The following is a 13,097-nucleotide window of genomic DNA, read 5'->3' on the forward strand; positions in this document are numbered from 1 at the left end:
ACTCCCTCATTTATGAGAATACAAGCCTGAAAGAATTTCTAAAGACTGTTCACTCCTAGTGGAAGGCATAGGAACTGGAAATTGAGTCCCTAGTCAATGGATGCTGTAATGGCATTGAATAGAAAACTACAAAACCAACAAAAAAACTACTTCCTGAATGTCTTTTTCTCAGGTTTTCGCCTGCCAAATCAGTTCAGTTATACTCACAGACACTTTTTTAACAGTTTTGGAAACTTTAGAGTGTTTTCTATCCAAATCCAGTTATATGCATATCATATCTTCTGAGCCCGAGTAGCAGGCCGTTTAATTTGGGCATGCTTTTCATCCAAAATTCCGAATGCTGCCCCCTACCCTAGAGAAGTTACGGTCCGGTGATTGTGAGGCCAGGTCATCTGATGCAGCCCTCCGTCACTCTCCTTCTTGGTCAAATAACACTCACACCACCTGGAGGTGTGTTGGGTCATTGTTCTGTTGAAAAACACAAACAAAATGGGATGGCATATCACTACACAATGCTGTGGTAGCCATGCTGGTTAAGTGTGCCTTGAATTCTTAATAAATCACAGACAGTTTCACCAGCAAAGCACCCCACAACATCACAGCTCCTCCTTCATGCTTCACGGTGGGAACTACACATCCGGAGATCATCCGTTCACCTACTCTGTGTTTGGAATCCAAAATCTCTAATTTGCACTCATCATACCAAAGGACAGTGTTTCTAATGTCCATTGGTCATGTTTCTTGGCCCAAGCAAGTCTCTTCTTCTCATTGGTGTCCTTTAGTAGTGTTTTTTTTTTGTTGTTGCAGCAGGCCGGATTCATGCAGTCTCCTCTGAACATTTGATGTTGACGTGTCTGTTACTTGTACTCTGTGAAGCATTTATTTGGGCTGCAATCTGAGGTGCAGTTAACTCTAATGAACTTATCCTCTGGAGCAGAGGTAACTCTGGATCTTCCATTCCTGTGTCGGTCCTCATGAGAGCCAGTTTCATCATGGCACTTGATGGTTTTTGCTACCGCACTTGAAGAAACTTTCGAAGTTCTTGAAATGTTCTGGATTGACTGACCTTCATGTCTTAAAGTAATGATGGACTGTTGTTTCGCTTTGCTTATTTGAGCTGTTCTTGCCATAATATGGACATGGTCTTTTACCAAATATGGCTATCTTCTGTGTACCACCCCTACCTTGTCACAACACAACTGATTGGCTCAAATGCATTAAGAAGGAAAGAAATTCCACAAATTAACTTTTAACAAGTCACACCTGTTAATTGAAATGCATTCCAGGTGACTAAAAATCAAATCAAATCAAATTGTATTTGTCACATACACATGGTTAGCAGATGTTAATGCGAGTGTAGCGAAATGCTTGTGCTTCTAGTTCCGACAATGCAGTAATAACAAGTAATCTAACTAACAATTCCAAAACTACTGTCTTGTACACAGTGTAAGGAGATAAAGAATATGTACATAAGGATATATGAATGAGTGATGGTACAGAGCAGCATAGGCAAGATACAGTAGATGGTATCGAGTACAGTATATACATATGAGATGAGTATGTAAACAAAGTGGCAGAGTTAAAGTGGCTAGTGATACATGTATTACATAAGGATACAGTCGATGATATAGAGTACAGTATATACGTATGCATATGAGATGAATAATGTAGGGTAAGTAACATTATATAAGGTAGCATTGTTTAAAGTGGCTAGTGATATATTTACATCATTTCCCATCAATTCCCAATTCCCATGACTACCTCATGAAGCTGGTTGAGAGAATGCCAAGAGTCTGCAAAGCTGTCATCGAGGCAAAGGGTGACTACTTTGAAGAATATCAAATATCAAATTAGTTAAGGTTTAACACTTTTTTGGTTACTGCATGGCTCCATGTCCTATTTCATAGTTTGATGTCTTCACTTTTATTCTACAATGTAGAAAGATAGTAAAATTAAAGAAAAACCCTTAGGTGTGTCCAAACCTTTGACTGGTAAGGTTATTTTGGGATATAACATATCAGTTTTCAAACCATGTATAATAATAATCATTGAGTTAAAGCCGCATACAAACATGGTTTATTTTTTTATTTCTTAAGGCAGTTCCAAAATTCAGGTCTTTCAGCCTAGCTTAGGGCTTTCTGTGGTAGTGTGGGGGCAGCCGGTGGAAAATACAGAGCGTAGGGGTTGGTAATGTTTTCTTGTTGCGCCGTGATTGGCTTAGTGTTCTGTCACTCATGGGGACACTACGTCACTGCCAAAATCTAAGGGTAAGAGCTTGAAAATTCAAGCCCCTTGGGTGCTAACATTAGAAGTGCCCATCCAAGAAGGTTCAAGGTCATTGATAAAATGACGTCAAATCAGGTTATATCTACAGTAGCTTTGATTGAACTGATCATGTCAACATCCTACTTTCAAAATCTTAGTTAGCAGTTATCATCATGAATCAAATCAACAATATACTGGCAAATCCTTTTTAATCCGTGTCCTATGAACAGAAATAATTAAGAGAAATTATAGATACAATATTTCGGTGCTCTTCGGCCATTGGACATAAACATAGAACAACAAGTTGGAAATCGCAAATTCAACATTGAGTGGTTTGGAAGGAATCAGTGGCTAACTGCAAGCATTGCAAAGCAATCACTACCCTGCTATTCAATGGAGTGGGTGTGTGGTCCCATTTCTGGCTTTAAGGGTGGTCTCTTTTCCAAGCTTAAAATGACAAATATTCAACATTGGCCATGTTGTCAATCCAGCATAATTTCTGCCGTGCTCAAAACAACTGTTTAACTTGGAACTGGGAAATCTGACTTCAGTGAGTTCAAGACAACTGGGATTTCGGGAATAAACGAGCTCCGACTGGGAAAATACATTTAGAAAGGTCGTCCAACTCGGAATTCCAAGCCGGGAACTCTGGCCTCTTACTAGAGCCGCGACCTGGAGGTCACTGACGTCATCATGATTCAACCTTGTTTTTTCCGAGTTCCCAGTTGTCTTGAAAGCACCATAAATCCAGAAAATGCTAGACTTTGATGACAAAGTTTGACGACAAAATTTGCCCACGAAGAACTCCCGCGCCACCTTCCTGTTCAAATGAGCACAGCACAACAAGGTGACTCCAAAAATGTATTGTACACAACTACATAAATGATGTAATATGCCAGTGAGATACCTATACTGCAGATAAGAAAGTAATACTAAGTGTATGTTGTGTATTAAACTGTTAGTAGCCCATGTGCCTGACCCTAATAATTTGCTCCCTTTTCCTCTCCTAATTTTGCCTACTGTTCTGACTTGGTGGTGCACATGTAGCCTATAACCTGTTTAGAGAAATGTCATCTTTGAATATTGTAAGAGCTTTCATTGTCTGCTTTTATGCCCACTTTATTTATCCTATGGTTCTGACTTGGTGTACAGGGAGAACACTGTAAGAATGGCCCATGTTCTGAATTCTGTTGCTGTACATTTAAAAAGTGCTTAACAAATATTTAGATTGACTATGGCCGTCCTCTTATCTGCCTCTTATCTGCTTGTCGTCCCCTTATGCCATAGTTTGTTCATCTCAATTGTCAGTAAAAACCACATTTGTTTAAGCAAGTCAGCCATTTCAGCTATGCTTTTTTTAAAGGCAGTAAATGAGCCTGAATTAGCTGTTTTGCTGCCAGACGAGGCTTTGCTGATAGACAGGTGTAGCAGTGGCAAGGTTTTGGGACTGCTGTTGTGACTCTGCTGTTGGGACAGCTTTATGTAGGCCCTAACATTTTGTGGGCACAGTTTGTCACCGTTATAGTGCAATCAATGAATTGTTTAGTGTTGTGTTGTGTAGTGGCTTTGCCGGCATGCGTCCCCAAATAAAAAAAATGTGTTGCCCCACCAAGATTTACGTGCAAAAATTGACACTGGCATTTGGTGTTTACAATCCAAACACTGTGACGTGTTTTTATATAAATTATAAATGTCTTGACGTGTTTAAAAAGTGTTGCAGAAAAGTGTTTAGTTATGTGTTCAGATCCTAAACACTTGGATTTCACAGTGTAGGAACCGCTGGTGATTTAGGGTGGAGGTTTAGAAAAAGGAGGAGGTGGAAGAGAGGGGTGAAAGAAGTAGGTGGAGAGGACCAGAGCGTTTGATCTGGAGTCTACTGGAACTGGAAGTCATGACAACTTGATTGGCTTCAGTTAAACAAGCCAGGACAGAGTTCCCTTGGATGCAGAATAGAATCTTTCATCATGTCTTGGTTGCGTCCCAAATGGCACCATATTCCCTTTATAGTACACTACTTTTGACCAGAGCCCTATAGGCCCTATAGGCTCTGGTCAAAAGGGGAATCGGGTGCCATTTGGGATGCAGTCTGTCTTAATGTTAAATGTTTAATCTATTCCCTCCTTGGGAATCCATCCCTACATTCCCAGAGAACCCGATATTCGCCCCTCCCCTCCTCCTCCCCCGATCCCTCTGCATTTGAATAAGAGAGAAGAGCCTGATTAGATTTTTATTCCAAATGAAAGAGAGAAACCACTCCAGCGCCAAAACTAAAAAGGAATACTGTACGATAAAAATAATGAGGCTTTTTAAAGAAAATTAATAGCTCCAGATGACTCGTATTCCCTCTCATCTTGAACACCCCCCCCCCCCCCCCCCCCCCCCCCCCCTGGAAGATGAGACGGCTGCTTCTTAAACCCTAAGTGGGCGATCTTTGCTCAAAATAGCCTACTACGCCAGCCTGCTCTGCTCAGTAGCATGTCTGTGATTACATGGCTGCATCATAATTATCAGAAAGGGAAAGCCTTATTTTTATGATTATCATGCAATAAAGATGTGAGAGGCTACAGCCATGAAATCATAATTAAAGATTGGTTTGGGCTCTGGAAAGCGGAGCTGGCCATGTCATTCCTGTGGCTGCTAGCTGCAGTTTCTTGGTCTGTTATCTCATCTGCTCTCGGAGGGCTGTGCTGAGCTCCATGCCCCAGGCACTTACAAGCTGGCACCATGGGTGGTAGGCTGATGGGTGAATGAGATGGAGGGATAGAGGGATGGGTGGATGAGTCTCTCTGGGTGTTCTCAGTTGGAAACCCAGCTCCTGTCTCTGACTTTCGCTCTTCCGTCTGAAGCTCATTCATCACAAATGACACAATATTCCCTTGATATTGCATTACTTGAATGCCTGTGTCACTATGGGCCCTGTTCAAAAGCATGCCTGTGTCCCAATGGGCCCTGGACAAAAGCATTCCTGTGTCCCTATGGGCCCTTGTCAAAAGTACACTCTAAGAAAAAAAAGGTGCTGTGTAGAACCATATAGGATTCTTCAGATTGTCCCCATAGGGGAATCCTTTTTTGTGCTGGGTATAACCTTTTGCAGGGGGTTCTGACTAGAACTCTTTATTTAGGGTTCTTCAAAGAACCCCTGTATATGGTTCTACCTAGAACTCTCTATGGAGGGTTCTGCCAAGAACCCCTTTGAAGGGTTCTACAGTGAACCCTTTTATCTTTGGAGGGTTCTTTGAACCCTTTATGAAGGGTTCCACCAGCCTAATTAGCCTTTAAAATATACATATTTACGAGAATACAATACTGTAAATAATAAAGCCTTTCTTTAAGGGCCTAGTTATACCCTAACAGAGTGATGTTAGGAATCTCCTGGTTTACAGGCCACATCAGGCCTGCAAGTCACATTATGCTGGCTTGCAAAGTGATGTGTGATTCCTATTGGAATCCAGCCCGGGTTATCCAACAAGTGTAATTGTTAGTTACCCATAACCTGCATTCAGAATGACTGCCAGAGTAGAGAAGATTGAATACTGAGACGACCTCAATCATCTAAACAGGAACAACCATTTCAGTAACAAGCGCAAAAAATTCTAACAGATTGAATTAGTTTAGAAAACTGTATGTTACTTATATTTTTTGTGTAGCATGAAATTAATCAACACATGAAAAAATACAAATATTACAGTAAATCAAACAATTACAGTACCAGTCAAAAGTTTTTGCACCTACTCATTCAATGGTTTTTCTTTATTTTTACTGTCTTCTACGTTGTAGAATAGAGAAGACATCAACACTGTGAAATAACACATATGGAATCATGTAGTAACCAAAAAAGTGTTAAAGAAATCAAAATCTATTTCATATTTCAGATTCTTCAAAGTAGCCACCCTTTGCCTTGATTACAGCTTTGGACAACCAGCTTCACTTGGAAAACTTTTCCAACAGTCTTGAAGGAGTTCCCACAAATGCTGAACACTTGTTAGCTGATTTTCCTTCACTCTGCAGTCCAACTCATCCCAAACCATCTCAACTGGGTTGAGGTCGGGTAGTTGTGGAGGCCAGGTCATCTGATGCAGCACTCCATCACTCTCCTTCTTGATCAAATAGCTCTTACACAGCCCGGAGGTGTGTTGGGTGATTGTCCTGTTGAAAAACAAATTATAGTCCCACTAAGCGCAAACCAGAAGGGATGGAATATCGCTGCACAATGCCGTGGTAGCCATGCTGGCAAAGAGTGCCTTGAATTCTAAATAAATCACTGACAGTGTCACCAGCAAAGCACCCCCACACCATCGCAACTCCTACTCCATGGTTCACGTTGGAAACCACATGTGGAGATATTTTATTTGTCACATGCACAATACAACAGGTGTAGTAGGCTTTAAAGTGAAATGCTTACTTACAATTAACCAACAATGCAGTTAAGAAAATACCTACAAAAAAAGTAAGAGATAAGAATAACAAAACATTAAAGAGCAGCAGTACAGTAAATAACAATAGCAGCGCTATATACAGGTGGTACAGGTACAGAGTCAATGTGCAGGGGTACCAGTGTCCTACTCTGTGTCTCACAAAGACACAACAGTTGGAACCAAAAATCTCAAATTTGGACCAAAGGACAACCAATAAATATCGTTGCAGAAATGTGACCATGAAGGCTTTATTCACACAGTCTCCTCTGAACAGTTGATGTTGAGATGTGTCTGTTACTTGAACTCTGTGAAGCACATATTTGGGCTGCAATTTCTGAGGCTGGTAACTCTAATGAACTTATCGTCTGCATCAGAGGTTACTCTGGGTCTTCCTTTCCTGTGGCGGTCCTCGTGAGAGCTAGATTCATCATAGCGCTTGATGGTTTTTGCGACTGCACTTGAAGAAACTTTCAAAGTTCTTGACATTTTCCAGATTAACTGACCTGGTCTTAAAGTAATGATGACTTTCATTTCTCTTTGCTTATTTAAGCTGTTCTTGCCATAATATGGACTTAGTCTTTTACCAAATAGGGCTATCTTCTGTATACCACCCCTACCTTGTCCCAACACAACTGATTGGCTCAAACACATTAAGAAGGAAATAAATTCCACAAATTAACAAATTGAAATGCATTCCAGGTGACTACCTCACAAAGCTGGTTGAGAGAATGCCAAGAGTGTGCAAAGCTGTCATCAAGGCAAAGGGTGGCTACTTTGAAGAATCTCAAATATTTAATATATTTTGATTTAACACTTTTTTGGTTACTACATGTGTTCCATATATGTTATTTCATAGTGTTGATGTCTTCACTATTTTTCTACAATGAAAATAAAAAAAATAGTAAAATTAAAGAAAAACGCTGGAATGAGTAGGTGTCCAAACTTTTGACTGGTACTGTATGAAAATCTCTCTGCAATAGAGCATGCTGGGAAATATTATATATGGTTCTACACTGAGAGAAAAAAGTATTTGATCCCCTGCTGATTTTGTACGTTTGCCCACTGACAAAGATATGATCAGTCTATAATTTTAAATGGTAGGTTTATTTGAACAGTGAGAGACAGAATAACAACAACAAAAATCCAGAAAAACGCATGTCAAAAGTGTTATAAATTGATTTGCATTTTAATGACGGAAATAAGTATTTGACCCCTCTGCAAAACATGACTTAGTTCTTGGTGGCAAAACCCTTGTTGGCAATCACAGAGGTCAGACATTTCTTGTAGTTGGCCACCAGGTTTGCACACATCTCAGGACAGATTTTGTCCCACTCCTCTTTGCAGATCTTCTCCAAGTCATTAAGGTTTCGAGGCTGACGTTTGGCAACTTGAACCTTCAGCTCCCTCCACAGATTTTCTATGGGATTAAGGTCTGGAGACTGGCTAGGCCATTCCAGGACCATAAATGTGCTTCTTATTGAGCCACTCCTTTGTTGCATTGGCTGTGTGTTTTAGGTCATTGTCATGCTGGAATACTGTCATGCTGGAATACCCATCCACGACCCATTTTCAATGCCCTGGCTGAGGGAAGGAGGTTCTCAGCCAAGATTTGACGGTACATGGCCTCGTCCATCGTCCCTTTGATGCGGTGAAGTTGTCCAGTCCCCTTAGCAGAAAAACACCCCCAAAGCATAATGTTTCCACCTCCATGTTTGACGGTGGGGATGAGGTTCTTGGGGTCATAGGCAGCATTCCTCCTCCTCCAAGCACGGCGAGTTGAGTTGATGCCAAAGAGCTCCATTTTGGTCTCATCTGACCACAACACTTTCACCCAGTTGTCCTCTGAATCCTTCAGATGTTCATTGGCAAACTTCAGACGGGCATGTATATGTGCTTTCTTGAGCAGGGGAACCATGCGGGTGCTTCAGGATTTCAGTCCTTCACGGCATAGTGTGTTACCAATTGTTTTCTTGGTGGCTATGGTCCCAGCTGCCTTAAGATCATTGACAAGATCCTCCCATGTAGTTCTGGGCTGATTCCTCACCGTTCTCATGATCTTTGCAACTCCACGAGGTGAGATCTTGCATGGAGCCCCAGGCCGAGGGAGATTGACAGTTCTTACATTTGTGAATGATCGCACCAACTGTTGTCACCTTCTCACCAAGCTGCTTGGCGATGTTCTTGTAGCCCATTCCAGCCTTGTGTAGGTCTACAATCTTGTCCCTGACATCCTTGGAGAGCGCTTTGGTCTTGGCCATGGTGGAGAGTTTGGAATCTGATTGATTGATTGCTTCTGTGGACAGTTGTCTTTTATACAGGTAACAAGCTGAGAGAGAGAGAGATCTACATTTTTTATTTGTGTCATGTGCATGTACTGTATGTTTGTGCGGTTTGTCTATGTGTGCTTGGGTTTTATGTATGATGTGCTCAGTGTTGACTTTTTATTGGTTTGCTTGTTATAGCCAACAATTGACAGTTAGATACAAACTGCTTTAAAGCCTTTGGTTCTGCCCAGTCAGAGAGAGAGACAGGGAAAACCTTGGAACACTTTGACTTACCTTCAAGAGTGTCTGACTTGTACTGTGTCCCAAATGGCTCCCTATTCCCTAGTGCACTACGTTTGACCAGAGCCATATGGGTACCTGGTCAAAAGTAGTCCACTGTATAGGCAATAGGGTGCCATTTGCAAGACGTGTGATCAAATCTGTGACAACTGTATTTGTTTTTCTGTTGTGTAATTCCACACTGGTCAAATGCTTTTTCTGGATTTCTGGATTGTATACCTAAAAATCATGAAGAATGAGGATATATTTAGAAAATGACTCAGACAGTACTGAGACACAGTAACCTCATGAGTGATGAGTACTATCCAACTCTAAAATGTCTGTTATGGCAACAGTACTTTTTCCTTCACACAGACAGTATCTCTTTCATTTCTTTCAGCAACCTTGTTTGGGGTAAGTTGTAAAATACAGCAATGACCCTACCATCTGACAATATAACCAAATGTTAATGTTTCTGCACCTGAGGGACACAGACACATAGTAAATAAAGTGAATCATATTGAATATGTATCTCTTCATCACGTAGAACAAGTAGAGGCGGAATCTTGAGTACAGCCAATCTTGACGACAGATATAACGATGAGGACAGATCATCTTGAAGAATGATCAATTTTAGATTTCTTCCCAAGCAGTTTATGAGTACCAAGCTGACCCCTCTTACAATAATCCAATGAACACAGTTAGTATATACACTCAGTGGCCAGTATGTAGGTACACCCATATTATACCGGGTCGGACCTGCCTTAGCCTCCAGAACAGGCTGAATTCTTTGGGGCATGCTCAATTGGTATCAAGGAACCTAACATATGCCAGGAAAACATTTCCCACAACATTACACCATCGCCACCAGCCTGTACCGTTGACACCAGGAAGGATGGGGCCATGCTGCTTACGCCAAATCCTCACTCTGCCATCAGCAGTAATAGTAACCAGGATTTGTCGGACAAGCAATGTTTTTACACTCCTCAATTGTCCAGTGTTGGTGATTGCGTGGCCACTGGAGCGGCTTCTTCTTTTTTTTCCTGATAGGAGTCGACAAGGACAGATGAGTTGTGTGTTCCGAGATGTCGTTCTACACACCACCATTGTACTGTGCCACTATTTTCCTGTTTGTGGCCAGCCTTTTAGCGTGCATGATTCTTGCAATTCTCCTTCGACCTCTTATCAACGAGCTGTTTTCGCCCACAGGACTGCCACTGAAAGTATGTTTTTTGTTTGTCGCACCATTCTCGGTAAACCCTAGACACTGTCATGCGTAAAAAGCCCAGGAAGCTGGCAATATCTGAGATACCGGAAATAGCGTGCCTGGCATTGCCGATCATACCATGCTCAAAGTTGCTTAGGTCACTCTTTTGGCCCATTCTAACGTTCAGTAACTGAATGCCTCAATGCCTGTCTGCCTGCTTTATATAGCAAGCCTCGGCCACGTGACTCACTTCTAGAAGCGAACCATGTGGCGGTGTACCTTATAAACTGGCCACTGAGTGTATAAGGTTTAATCTCAGTTCTTACAGTATGTCACCACAGCAACATGGGAGTACCAAAATTGTTCTCTATTTATTTTCAAACCATTTGAGCTTTGTTTGTTCCTTTACCTTCTCTGCAACCATTTCTCAGAAAGAAATGCAATGCTTTGAGAGTATTTCAAATGCTACACTGACGTATGGTGTGTGTGCGTGTGCGCTTGACTGCCTAACCCTACCAGAGTGTACTGAACACAGTACAGTGGATGAAGGCTGGGCCATTGTGTTAGGCATCATCTCATCATAGCATTAGTCTGACATGGGCTGTTTGTGCATTTCTCTCCAACAGGAGACTGTCATAACTGGCCTGCTCCCTGAGACCTCTTACTCTGTCACTGTGGCAGCCTACACCACCAAGGGAGATGGGGCACGCAGTAAGGCCAAGGTGGTCACCACAACAGGAGCAGGTGTGTAGAGCTACACACAAACACAAACACACACACACAGGAGCAAGTGTGTACAGCTAAATCATTGCTCCTTCTTGATCAGGTGATTATTGTGAAAGAGAATGTTTTCTTCCAAAAGGGCACTGCAGTACAAATATCAATATCATCATAATGAAAAATATAATCTAAAATAACAAGTAGGAGAAAGTCGTATGCATAATAATAAAACGGATACAGTGCATTCGGAAAGTGCACTCTGGTAAGGTTAGGGTCAGACCCCTTCCCCTTTTCCACATTTTGTTATATTACAGCCTTATTAGAAAATTGATTACATTTATTATTTTCCTCATCAATTTATACACAATACCCCATAATGACATAGCGAAAACAGGTTTATGTACATTTTTGCAAATGTATTTAAAAAACTTGCTCAGGTGTATCCTCTTTCCATTGGTCATACTTGAGCTGTTCCTAGAACTTGATTGGTGTCCAGCTGTGGTAAATGTAATTGATTGGGCATGATTTAGAAAGGCACATACCTGTCTGTATAAGTTTCCACAGTTGACAGTGCATGTCAAAGCAAAAACCAAGCCATGAGGTCAAAGGAATTGTCAGTAGAGCTCCGAGACAGACAGGCACAGATCTGGGGAAGGTTACCCAAACATTTCTGCAGCATTGAAGGTCCCCAAGAAAACAGTGGCCTCCATCACTCTTAAATGGAGGAGGTTTGGAACCACCAAGACTCTTCCTACAGCTGTCCGTCCTGCATAACTGAGCAATCTGGGGACAAGGGCCTTGGTCAGGGAGGTGACCAAGAACCCAATGGTCACTCTGACAGAGCTCCAGAGTTCCTCTGTGGAGATGGGAGAACCTTCCAGAAGGACAACAATCTCTGCAATTCTCCACCGATCAGGGCTTTATGTTAGAGTGGCCAGACGGAAGCCACTCCTCAGTAAAAGGCACATGACAGCCCGCTTGGAGTTTGCCAAAAGGCACCTAAGGGACTCTCAGTCCATGAGAAACAAGATTCTCTGGTCTGATAAAACCAAAATTGAACTCTTTGGCCTGAATGCCAAGTGCCACATCTGGGGAAAACCTGCAACATCCCTATGGTGAAGCATGGTGGTGGCAGTATCATGCTATGGGGATGTTTTTCAGCGGTAGGGACTGAGACACTAGTCAGGATCGAGGCAAAGATGAACAGAGCAAAGTCCATAGAGATCCTTTATGAAAACCGGCTCCAGAGCACTCAGGACCAGTATAAATGGTGAATGTGCAGTAGTACTCACTCTGACTGGCTTGACCTGAAACTTCCCTTTTACTCTGACTGCTCACAATGGTTGCCTCCCAAATGGCACCATGTTCCCCATATAGTGCACTACTTTCGTCCAGGGCCCATTAGGTGTGTTCAATGTCATTTTAAAGTTTTTTTTATGTCATTATCCTAATGATCCTAATCCCTCTCTTTACCCATTAGTCCCAGGCAGGCCCACTATGATGATCAGCACCACCATCGGTAACACAGCCCTCATCCAGTGGCAACCTCCGAAGGAGATGGTGGGAGAGCACATGGGCTACCAGCTGCAGTACAAACGCATGGAGGAGGAGTCGTTCACCGTAAAAGACTTCAAGAAGATAGAAGACCACTTCACCGTCACCGGCCTGCACAAGGGCGCCACCTACATCTTCAAGCTCTGTGCCAAAAACCGGGTGGGCAACGGGGAGGAGTACGCAAAGGAGATTACCACGCCAGACGATGTGCCCAGTAGCTACCCCCAGAACCTGAGCGTTGTGGGCCTGACCACCACCACAACCAAGCTGGCCTGGGAGCCTCCGGTGCTGGCTGAGAGGAACGGGAAGATTGTCCAGTACATTGTGGTGTACAGAGATATCAACAGCCAGCAGAACCACACCAACAGGTAATATTCAATACCAATGTAAATA

At 42.4% G+C, this 13,097-nt stretch overlaps 1 protein-coding gene across 9 annotated transcripts in view; it reads left to right on the forward strand.

Moving 5' to 3' along the window:
• Nucleotides 1–13,097, forward strand: part of LOC110521733 (receptor-type tyrosine-protein phosphatase F) — a 338,288-nt gene that overhangs the window by 265,976 nt on the left and 59,215 nt on the right. For all 9 annotated transcript variants that reach the window (XM_036968461.1, XM_036968462.1, XM_036968463.1 and 6 more), the window contains 2 exons: nucleotides 11,057–11,174; nucleotides 12,631–13,072. In XM_036968461.1, coding sequence (XP_036824356.1) covers nucleotides 11,057–11,174; nucleotides 12,631–13,072 — 560 coding nt within the window. The remainder of the gene's footprint in view (nucleotides 1–11,056; nucleotides 11,175–12,630; nucleotides 13,073–13,097) is intronic.

Source organism: Oncorhynchus mykiss, chromosome 30 (genome assembly GCF_013265735.2).
Source record: "Oncorhynchus mykiss isolate Arlee chromosome 30, USDA_OmykA_1.1, whole genome shotgun sequence".
NCBI classification, from domain to species: Eukaryota; Metazoa; Chordata; class Actinopteri; order Salmoniformes; family Salmonidae; genus Oncorhynchus; species Oncorhynchus mykiss.